This window comes from Pectinophora gossypiella, chromosome 14 (genome assembly GCF_024362695.1).
Source record: "Pectinophora gossypiella chromosome 14, ilPecGoss1.1, whole genome shotgun sequence".
Lineage (NCBI taxonomy): Eukaryota > Metazoa > Arthropoda > Insecta > Lepidoptera > Gelechiidae > Pectinophora > Pectinophora gossypiella.
In genome coordinates this window covers 7,692,822-7,705,671 of record NC_065417.1, presented here as the reverse complement: position 1 = coordinate 7,705,671, position 12,850 = coordinate 7,692,822, and the positions used below count along the sequence as shown (strand labels likewise).

Genomic DNA, 12,850 nt, shown 5'->3' with positions numbered 1-12,850 from the left:
TATAGGTTAATAATAAACAAAGAGTATTTTGTTCTACTATGAGGATAAAATTATGAATGAAAAAAGTGTGTGTTAATTGTGCGTGTGTATGTGTGTGTGTTTATAAAACAATAGATTTTAATTATTGTATGAATGAATTAATTAATTGGTCTTATAAAGTGTAAATTAGTTTAGTGTGATGATGTAGAAGTGTCCTTATGCCTAGCGCTTAATACTAATGAATTGTTTAAATTAGTTATTAGAAGGCGTCAGTGACTGTCATATCTTGTATATTTTATAGCATAATTATATTAGAAATGACTATTGATCCAATTATCAATTAGTGCGCTTACAGACCGACCGAATTAGTGTCGACGACGTCGTCGACCGTCGCCGCGGCATGTCGACGCCGTCGTCGACCTTCGCCGTGGCATGACGAAGAAGTTGTTGACCGTCGCCGCGGCATGTCGACGACGTAGTCGACCTTCGCCGCGGCATGACGAAGAAGTCGTTGACCGGCGCCGCGGCATGTCGACGACGTCGTCGACCGTCACCGCGGCATGACGACGACGTCGTTGGCCGTCGCCGAGGCATGTCGAAGAAGTCGTTGACCGTTGTGGCGGCTTGTCGACGACGTCGTCGACACCATCGTCGTTTGTCTGTAAGCGCCCTTATGCTTTGTGGATTGGTTGGCTAATCAACAACTTGGCTCGGAACCGATAACTCCTTAGTTCTCTGACATACAATTAATTAAACAACGAAGCAGTTGGCTTTGTAGATTATATTGATTACTACAGTCAAAGGAGTGTGGTGGGACTTTTTACATAGAGATAACTTTATAATAAGGATTTGGGAGCGTACTTATAACAAATTACATACTTACCAGGGTTGCGTCGAATGGCTCGAACTTATGTAAATATATACAGGGTGTTAGTGACATCGTAAAAAATACTGGGGGGATGATTCAGACCATGATCAAGTGTAATTTTCCATCGCAAAAGTATAGAATTTTGCGTCGGAAAATTCCACTTGATATTAACTCAGAGTTATGAGCTGAATCATCCCTCTCAGTATTCGTTACTATGTCACTTACACCCTGTACAAATACATACAGGTAGCCATACAAATAGGTATGGATATTAGTGACATCGTAACGAATACAAATGAATGCAAAAGTATGGAACTGAACAAGCTGAAAAAACAATCACTAAAATTTTCATGAATTTTCCGACAGGAAATTCCACTTGATATCAACTCTGAATCATGGTCAGAATCATCCCTCAAAGTTTTCGTTACGATGTCACCAACACCCTGTATAGGTACTATTATGGGGCAATGTAGCACAAGGCGAATGAAAAATAATCCTATATATTTAACACCATGCTATACTTTACGCGCACGGCGTCGTAGGTACTTCCCATCTCATAGACGTCATTTAAGATTAACTTACGTTTAAAATAACGCGCTGCTATCTAGGACGATGTGCCCAGATGAGGTCACATTATCACAGTAGGTACTTTACTAGGTTACTTTATGTTTAGTTTTCATATGATTTATATTGATAAATACCTACTACAAATATTAAATACAAAATAAAGAGAGACCTATCTAGGTATTAAGCTGGATGCTAAGAAAATTAACATTATCAATATATTATCTAATCTCGTAAAACCCTGTAGTAAAATGATAAAATATCAAGAACTGTAGTTATGTACTTTTTGTTTTTTGTTGATTTAGTAATTCAGTTTTAATTATTTGTAATTTTTAAGTTTAAGAATATTTAATTATTAGGTTTTGTAACTAAACTTTATGCACTTGTAGGTGTAATAGAGTCTTACACCTAGCAGATAAAATACTCCATTCACTTCACTTCACGAATTATTTGTTAAGTGTAAGACCCTATTAAACCTACACACTCTAACATACTTTGCGTTAATAGAAACGTTACAAATGATAGATCCGTTACGCGCAGATAAGTTTTCAAATAAATCTATTCACTTCAAAAAAATAGAAACATCTTAAGTACTTAATGTTGTATGTTCAACTTTTATATCAGAGTCATATTATTATCAATCTTCGTTATTAAAATTAGTAGCAGGTATATAGTCTATTCTGCCACGTTGCTTCGCTACAGGAAAGTGAACTTTAACCTTACTGAACTTCGGTCCAGTTGAAGCGAATATAATTATGATGCGTCGCTGTCGAGTTAAACTGAAGCAAGTGAAGAGCTCGTGGTGCTTGTTGATTGAATAATTGAAACCGATCCACAAAGTTAAGCATTCTCAGGAATATGAAAACGGGTTTCTGTCTTCTGATCCAAACGCAGGGGCATGCTACATACATTCTCCGAAAACAGCTCATGGAATATTAAATATGTAGAGCGTTTATGTTTGTATTAGAATGAACATTAACTGGTTATGGGCAGAACTAATTACGCCTAATACTGACACTGTCGCGGAGATCTATATAAATTGGGCGCTGTCACGCGCTTACCTATAAGTAGTTGAATTTATAACCGATATACTGATATATACCAGTTATCACTCCCATGAGCGAAGCCGAGTAATAAAGCTATTGTTCAATAAGCCCATCTACTCGTAATCTGAAACTCAATTAGTTATTGAAATGCATCGTAACAGTTACTGACATAATTGCCGCCATGGATTTTACTTGAAGTGTAACAGCCTCCATAGCAACGGATTATTATGTTCTAACGATATTTACTTGATACACTCGTAATAATAATAAGATAATAAGGTATTTGGATCGATAGAATCAACTAGCACAGTTTCACTAGCAGCGATTATTCTATTGCTAACAGCTGTTATATTTTTAACTAAATATAATCGTAGCGTAAAGTAAGCGACTAAGTAAGGGCGTTGTCTGAAATTAGTCTTACTTCCGCAGTAAATGGTCTGCACCGCCCTAGCAATTTAGAGTGAGAAAGCCGAAGAGCGAAGAACTACAGAAACTACAAAAATCACAATTGGGTAGTGTCCTAGGTCATGAAATTTTGATTACTAAATAAAGACATCTAAAACTGACGAAAAGCATTTTCCTTTTTCTATTAATTTATTTATGAATTTACAATCAAGAATCATAATAATAAATCCGATATTATATTACGTTTTCTATGACGTCACATATGAACTCTATAGTAAATTCGTGGTTTGACGCTTAGTAAAAAATTTGACTTATTGTAAACTAGCCAATTGTCATGAATAGTATTACTACTCGGTCCGTAGATACTCATAGACAGTCTACTGACATCTACATTATCAGAATAACGCTTTTTTTGTAAACAAATGTGTACCGAAGTTTATTTCGAGCATTTTTGTCTTTTTATCCGCAACAGTTTCTGACACTGTCTTATTATATTACTACAGGAAAGGAACATTTTTCTCTCAGCCTAAGATGAGAAGACGTGAAACATTAGCGGGGAAACAATCCATTACACCGCCACAGCCAATGTGTCGAGTCCATTTGATGACCAATATTTACCAGTGCATGTCTGCTTGTTATAGTCTTCGAATACGGTGTTTCTAAACATGTAACTTGTTAGATGTTTTCATCTTTTTACGTCTGTTGACTTACGCCCGTATTCTAAGATGTTAACTCCAAATTTCCTCCGGTCGACTTAGGCTCAGCTGAGCTGTTTATTGCATATCATAATGCCAACAATAGAATACTGAAATGATGACATCATACCTCTCCCGAGTAAACTCGAGATTGTGGCGCCGTCTAAGAATACAAATTTTGAGCTGAGTTGGAGGAGGTCGAAACTGATTATATGACTCACCCCGCATAGTAGCTGTGGAGGGCTGTGGCTGCTGCGCCTGCGACTCCTCGGCGGAGCGGTGTCGCGCGGGCGGCGCGCGGCGCGGCGACAGCGCCAGCCCCGCGACACTGTCCGCCACACTCGTGACGTACTGTCCTAGCGACGACAGGAAACTCATCCTGACTTCACCACTTCACTACTACACAAACACTAATTCTTCATATCGGAGTTCAAAATCACAACTACACTTTTTATAAGTATTCACGTATGTCACCTACTAAAAGATTTTAATATGACAGAATTATATTTGTTAGTTCACAGAAGCTACATTTCTACAACACTGAGATAGATTAAATCACAACTAGATTCACACATATCACACTGAAGACTAAAAACTAGATGTAAGAGAAGGTATCTGAAACAATGAAACAAATATTAAATAATAAACTAGATGCTCGCATGACTTAGAAACAAGACGTATATTCATTAAGGAACGATCCACGTTTTACGATACAGCTACGTGTTGAAAAGATAACATAAAGACAAGAATGTGGGCTATTAAAAAATACGAATGGAAGCTGGAATGGCCGCAATATTTCTCATAATAATTTTGTCTTGCGAAGAATTTTATGTTCGCAATATGGAATGTGAAAAAGGTTGTATTATGCAATACAACGGTGTAAACATTTCTAATAAGAAACTTTATTGCCACTAGAAAATGTGTTTTCTGGAAATACATGTAGGTATCTATTTTGTTAAGAAAGCTATTTACCTGGATTGTTTTATTGAAATTCAATAATACAACGGAGTTATTGTAGGCGGCCGAGTTAATTAAAAGGACAATGTAATGATTATGATGGTTGGCGCGGTAAACAAAGACCCGTGTCTATTTACGGTCACCGACTGCCGTAAATCCATTAGCCGTTGAGCCTGATGTTGCTACAGCCACCTAATCCCCCCTGACTACAATATTGGAATTGGCCCTCGCGCTACCTGCGACCCTTGATTACATGATTACAAGGCTTTATGTTAGCACACCTTCACCTACCTGCGGTCCTTCATACTAACCTACTACTGAGAATGCAGAATCATAACTCCAGGATAAATTACAATATTTTTGATCTGTAATAGCTTATTACGTAGGTGACAAGAAGATATAAAAGGCTGTGTTTGTCTTCTTGAATCCTCAAAACTAGAGGCAATAGGTATACTTACTAGGTAAATGGGTTTCACCTTACACCACTTACCATCAGATCTTCTTCTATCGTGTGAGTTGTGAGGTGGAGTACCAACCTCATCAATCCTGGTGTCAGGGTTACTTTTGAGCCGCCAAAGGCCCCTGACATGGCTCATGTAATGAGTACTTACTTACATCAATAAGTAGTAACCGGGACCAACGGCTTAACGTGCCTTCCGAAGCACGGATCATTTTACTTTTTGGACAATCAGGTGATCAGCCTATAATATCCTAATCAAACTAGTTAAACGCGAACGAAACCATAAAAACAATGAAGCTAGAATCTGAGTTCTAAAATGTTTTTTAATAATAGAATCTAGATAACCCCTCATCAAATTATAATTTTAAATAGGCGAAAACTATCGGGTTTCTATAAAAAAATGTTGTTGCAAATCCATTAGCCGTGCCTGACGGTGTCACTTAATCCCCTGCGTACAATATGGGAATTAGCCCACGCCGCGACCTGCGATCCCTGATGACACAGCTTCGTGATACACACCTTCAACTACATGCTACGGCTCTGCGTAGTAACATGTTACTCATAAAATGAATAGAACCTCATTGCAAAATATCTTTTGTTACACATACAGATAGATCATCATCATCATCATCAGCCCATTAACGTCCCCACTGCTGGGGCACGGGCCTTCCCTATGGATGGATAGGGAGATCGGGCCTTAAACCACCACGCCCTGTGCGGATTGGTGGTTATTAACGACTGCTAATGCAGCAGATAAAAACATTTATTTAATCTACAGACACACATGCACATAAAAAAGTAAAAAGTTTAGATACTGACAGCCAAACAACAGAGTCGAAGTTCTGTATTTTGAATCCAGGTGTGTACGTGTGTTGCGGCAGCGCAAAATAGTCATAGGTCAGAGCAAGTTTTCACGAATAAAATATTGACATATAATTAAAGGTAAGTACTTATCCCATTCTAAATAATAAATTATAAGTAAATTATATTTTATCAAATACCATGCGTCTTTGTTTATAAAATATAAGGCCAATGTTACAAGCAGCTACTCAAAAATGTCAAAACTATTAGTAATTATGTTAAGTAATTCGTTAGGTTAATATACTGACAACTGCTGACTTGTATTCTACCATTATCAGTTCTTTAGAGCAGTTTATAATGATCAATGTTATGGTTAAAAAATGTTATACGTTAAAACAATATGCTTTAAGTATAACTTTATGCTCGTAGATAATTGTGTGTTTAATAATTATGACGACATATGCGAAATGATGATTCTTTTTTTCTTTTATTTAGAGGCTTATAACAAAGTTTGTTATACCAGCGCCATCGATCAAGACTGTCAAGAACTGATAATAAACGGTGATTGTGGCAGAAACAGCTACCTATGCATATTTAAATTTATATATGTGGCCCAATATGAAACCATTTTATCATTATGCACACTCCCTTTCCACTGCCATTTTAACTATTCACAGACAATAGAATTAACTTCTTAATGTGTCTTCAATCCTCCTAGAGTAAAATTTAATCAAACTTTTCTCCATATCAATCCAATTGCTCCTTTGAGGGCATTGTTACATAAAAGATGCAATTTCTTTGTTACTACGCTGCAAAGATTGAAAATCCGGAAAGCTTTACCTGGATTCTCTTTAATTTGACTTAGTAACTTTTGTGTGGAGAATAGTGGGCTTATCCATCATGGACGCATTGTGATAGGAACATGGAAAATTAAGGTACAGCCGCGGCGCTAGTATCGCAGATTCTGCATAGATTTATGAATTTACTTATGAACTAAGGTGTGTTATTTTGAGAAATAATTCAGCAATTTCGGTTTATGCATGTAATTCCAATATAACATAATTATGTCAGACATAATTATGTCAGAAGTAAAAAGATAGATCGAAAAACAATATCATATAAAAAAGTAAAAATATTCTAAATAAAAAGATTTTATACAAAAAAGGTTGTAAAAAGATTTGATATCAAAAGTAACCTACAGTTCAATTAAAATCCGTGGACCCCTTCGTGACTTGGACTACCCTAACTGCCCCTCGCAGCACGGTAACCGCTAACGGCTACGGCGTAGCACGGTGTAGCAACTTGCTACGTCTGCCGAGTTGTTGTATCGAACAACTATACAATACCATACAATATATATGTCGTGGCCAGATCATAGAATTGACCATTTCATGAAATGATCGACCATTTCATGAAATGGTCGTATTTCATGAAATGGCCAACTTCAACTGACCATATCGTTTAAACGTCAGCGTTTAATGATATTTCCATCCACGTTTGGCCATATCATTAATGTAGGGTGTCCATGATAAGTGGTGTAATAAAAACGCGAAATAAGGTAGGAAATAATGTATTACTCTAGTACAAAGTACAAAAATATTTAAAAGTCAATTAAAAATTAAAAAGTCATTTTCGATTAACGGAGTGTTGATGTAGTTGACATATACGCCGTAACTGCATCTCGCTTTGAAGTCGTCGTCATATTTTTTGACACTATTTCATGCCATTGGTCATTATTCAGTATACTTTTCGTGTGTAAGATAAACATACTGGCGGCGTAGGGGTGGCCCAAGGGCCACCCCCGCCGCACCCTAACCTACTGTTATGCCTTGTAAAAATTATAAAAAAAAGGATTATGATAATTTAAATTATGACAAAAACATTTATGCGCTTTAATAGAATCCCGTTTCAAGTAGTTAATGCCATCTGCGGCATATCTACAATAAGTCACGTCAAAAAAAGAAACTTTACGGACAGTAGGATCGTCCATATTTTTCTTTTTTAAAATTAATATCTCTTCATTCGCAGTTTTAATTATATCATATTTTGAAATCCAATAATAGTCCATTGATTTACGTAGCGTGGTCACTCGACCTTCATTATTTGCCATATAACCTAAAAATAAAAATAAAGTTGCTGTCTACTGTTAATACGAGTTTTTCTTTTCACCTTAGTGTCAAAACATTGCTTCAATGCACTTTTATCTTGTATTTGCTCATTATTATTCGTATTATTCGCGTTCACACAAGAATAATTATTGTCCGCCGCCATTATGCAAAACATAAACAAAGCGACACCAGCGCCACTACCGGTGGATAATGTTACTATTTTACGATATGATCGCTAACGTTTGGCCATATCATGAAGTAATCATGCATTTAGTTGGTCATATCGTTAAACGTTTTGTGTTCATTGATCTGGCCAAACCACATCATGATGTGGCCAACGAATGTTGTTCTATTTCATGAAATACGACCATTTCATGAAATGGTCGATCATTTCATGAAATGATCAATTCTATGATATGGCCACGATATATATATATATATATACTTACAGTTATGAAGCGCTTGTTATCTTAAAAATCCTCGTCTTCATCTTGAATAAAACTTCTCCCAAGCAAGTCCTACTTATTCTGTATAACGAAATACATCTTTAGAATATTCACTACTACGCATAATAAACATTGCGCAATATGCCTCTGTTATTATTATCCGACTCATTTTTCGTAACAACATCCTATTTAAAATAATATGATACTTAAAAAAATAAATTTTCATATCCTCGAATTTTAATAAATCCGCACATATTTTGTGGAATCCGCAATTTCGGCTAAAATCTGTAGATGCGAGACATTAATAAGAAATTCTTGGAAAGTAAAGTATGGAAATTAGAAATCTCCCCGGCAATCTGACTTGATACTTAAACCAACTTTATAATAAACTCAAACCAACTTTATACATGAAATATGGAACTGCAATTATAAATATTCACAAGTCGATAAATTGAACAGATTTTCGTGTCGCAGATTCATTTGGTAGATGTCGTAATATTTTAGACTGACTAATTTTATCAATCATTTATACCTTTTTTAAAATACACAAACTTCATTTCTTATTTTTTACCTGAGATTGCTGCTTTTAAACATTTTGTTATGAGAATGAACTTCACCTTCGTTCTGCAAAAGAATTAACTGAATTAAATACTTCGTTGAATTATATTGGTACATTTTGTTATAAATAACTGTTACACTTTCTCATATTATAAGTGTTTATTTATATGGATATCATCAACAACAACAAATGTGTGTTAGTTATTTATTATGCCACCAAGAATCTAAATAGCATAACAATATTCTGACAAAAATGATAATTTTCTGTAAACAAAATCATTTCCTCGCATTTATCAAATAAAATGACGATAACCTTCATATGAACACATGTGTAATACAATCAATCGAAAATTGAGTGCCGTACATCAATAATGTACCAACAACGTAATTGAACAAATGAAAACAAATAGTTCTCATCTCACTACCATCAAATAGCTGGCAAATGAAAGCAGAAAAGGAGTTCAATAATATGTTCGAGAGATATTCAGGATCGATGGCCTTTCGGTAACTCGGTGGCTGACCTTACTCTTCCTCTCGGGGAGACAAAATGTCAGAGCATATGTCGAACGACAACGCCTATACAAGCAAGGACAACTTATATGTAACGAACCATATAAAACTCTCCAGACAGACAAATGACTATAAAACTATTTTGGAAACAGTCCAAGAATTCAACAAGTGGATAAAGTGGAACACCGAAAGAATCAACTAGGTAACATTTTATGCTCAATGAAGAGCTATCGTAACTGCGTCATGCTATTACATTCTCTTTTAACAAAAGGGCCACTACATCACTAAGTACCCATCTTAGCTTTAAATTTTACACACACAGTAAATCTTTTAAAAGTTGGAGTCTCATAATAATGATTCTTTAAAGCCCATTATTTTTTGCAACTCTACATTCTTTATTTAAATAAGTAAGTAATATTTTAATTTACAAAGTACATATAGTTTTTACGGTAACTGGAGTAAAGCGCAAATTTCTCAGGGCTGTAAGACTACATCCATCGTTATTTTCTTTTTTATAGAAATAGACCATATTCAATCTCACCTGACAGTAAATTAAAATGTTATCTAACCACAAATCCTTCATGTTTTAAAATTCAGATAAATTAATCTAAGATAAGTGTTGAAATTTAGAAATAAATAACAATAAATAAATCCGGAATAGGCTCTTAAATGTTTACGACTAAATTGAGTTTTAAATTGAGTTACCTAATTTACCGCATACCCGTCTTTAATTAGAACATCAAATCCATTAATACGATTTGTAGAACCAAAACTAAATTGTTATTCGATTAAAATAAATTCTACGGGGCGCATGTGCAACATGTGGTGGTAAAACATAGATTGCTGCTAGCATGTTGGGTTAGTTAAAAATAACCTCTGAATTAATTATTATTATTAACAGAGGCATATTATTAAAGTTGTACTTTATTCTTTTTTCTTTAAAAAAAATATTTATTATTTTAACATTTTGAATTTGAATTTACTATGGACACGTTATGGTCTGAAAATAAAGTCATTTGAATTTTAATTTTAATTAAACCTTTACCACTAGATCGTAGAATAGTAAGATTCAAAAAAGATTAGCCAGTTTTTCTTCCATATATTTCCAGCTAGCGGAAAAACCAGAACTCAGGCTATGTTTAGCTGACATGCAGTCAATACCTGAGATAGGAGAAAATGTGCTCTCGTGCCAATCTCATGCACCATTAACTCAATCTACGGCAAACTTTCCGTCCTAGCATACCATTCCTGTGCTACTTATAATTCTATACGAACGAAACTTCACAACAACTGACTTTATAATAAGTTTTAATTGCATGTCGTTCGAAGAAAAGTAGATGTCCGCTGAATTGCTAATGTTTCTTTTCGACAAATTCATATTTCGACGTCAGATTTTCTAAAGTTATAATAAAACTCAGATTTTTGTACGGAAACAGACTAAAACCACGCAAACGTATCACGGTATCCTATTTATTCGAAGTTAGGATAAGAGTATATATAAGAGTAAGAATTAAATGCGGCCAAGAATCTTGAGGCTTATCCTGCTAACCACGTAAAGCATTGCAAACGACAAATAATTTGGGGGACCCTCGGCGTTGTGCCTCTGAATTTCGAATTCCATTCCATTCATAACAATATTAAAATAATAAAGTAAAACTCCCAACAATCGGAGGGGAGTTGTTCTAAGCCAACGAACTTTCTCTTCCAATTAATTTTTCGGCGCGAATTTTTGTGGAGTTCATACCGCAATTCTGCCCGAACAAACGGTGAACGCTCACGTTTAGTTCATTTACTGGGACACGGAGTAACGTCATTAACATGTACAATGATTACACTGTCTCTAGGCAGAAGCCTTAGGGCATACATTTTGTTGGTGGCGTGATCGTGGTGGTGCCACCATGGTGTCCTAATGAGATTATAACTCTTAGCATGACGTAAATATAAATACAGTCGTAATAGAAATCTGTGCAAATTAAATTCACAGAGTATCATTCGGACTAGTTTCAAAAACATTTTTTTTATTTTGAGTTTTGTTTTAATTTTATTTAATTTTATTTTTGATTTGTTTCATATTTTTGTTCTGTAACTGTTTTATTTATGGTGTAAATAAAGTTTTATTGTTATAAACATTGTTCTTCTTCTATCATGTGTGTTGTGAGTACCAGCCTCATCAACCCTGGTGTCAGGGTTACTATTCAGCCGCCAAAACAAACAACATTAAACATTGTTAATAAAATACGACTAAAAAGTAAACATTCGGAGTAGATTTAAAAATAGTAAGGTGAAGTATACGAATTGGAGATGTCCTTAGAAAAGGTTTAGTACGGTCTACTCTTAACCGGCGTCCGTGTATGAAATGATTGATGAATGTAGAGGAAGCAAGAGAAGAGTGTCGGTTCGAAGTAAGTAAATATAATTCTGTAGTCTCGGCTGACATACATACTTAAACTCACGCCTATTTCCCACCGGGGTAAGCAGAGACTATAGAATTCCATTTGCTTCGATCCTGACACACTTCTCTTGCTCGGCTAGTTCTCTTCTTCGGCTTGTCTCGGCTGACACCGGTGGGAAATAGTCGTGAATTTATGTATGAATGTATGTATAAGTATACGAAGTCTGTCATCTTAGGTCATGTTGCAATCTTTTACTAATTATTTCGCAAAAGTGTTATGTCTTAAAGTAACTATAGCTAAGTCATCATCATCATGTTGTTGCAGCATTTTCCATGCTACTTTTTTAGGGAAAAAAAGGCAGCATCATAATTGTATTATAATTATAGCTAAGTACTTACCTATAATTATGATACAAATATAGATGAAGTGTACCTACGTACAAACCGGGCAAGCCTCCAATTAAAACAGCTGTCGTAATTTTGGAAACAAAACAAGTATTTCACAAGGGATCAGGATTGTCAGTGAAACACAATTCTCTGAAATTCAAAGCCCTTGTTATATAAAGATTAAAGCTAAACGAGCAACGATGACGTTGTTTTACATTGTACCAACTTTTCCCGAAGTACCACCTGCGCGGGTTATACAAAAACTTTTTCAGCGACGGCCTAAAGAAGAAATGAAAATGACATCAGAATCCGTCCAGCGGAATTTCAATTTAAGCAAAACACAAAGTACCCCAACTAAACAGTTTTTAGAGAAATTCAATTACTTACATAATATTCATGAAATTTCTGTATCCATGGCAGTCAATTACGTTTCCATTATTTGGTGAAATTGAGTGATCAAATGGTGTAATCATGTCAAAGATCAAAGCGAAACTGGTAAAAGTAAAAATAAACATCAATGGTCGGGTTTATTTATCCCCAAAGTAACAAACCTACAGTAACAACTAACAAGTCTTAAGTGCACTATGTTAGATAACAACATAATAAATAGGTATGTGTGTTTTTAGCGTTCTACGACTCCTTTATGTTATGCCATGCCATGTTAAACAGCCATT

The 12,850-nt window shown here is 35.3% G+C and overlaps 1 protein-coding gene across 1 annotated transcript in view; it reads right to left on the bottom strand.

The window, feature by feature from the left end:
* LOC126372669 (BAI1-associated protein 3) overlaps positions 1 to 3,935 on the bottom strand; it is a 76,406-nt gene extending 72,471 nt beyond the window's left edge. The window contains exons 1-2 of the mRNA XM_050018518.1: positions 3,779 to 3,935; positions 333 to 638 (exon numbers count right to left, since the gene is read on the bottom strand). Of these exons, the coding sequence (XP_049874475.1) occupies positions 333 to 638; positions 3,779 to 3,935 (463 nt within the window). The remainder of the gene's footprint in view (positions 1 to 332; positions 639 to 3,778) is intronic.
* Positions 3,936 to 12,850: the final 8,915 nt, after the last annotated feature.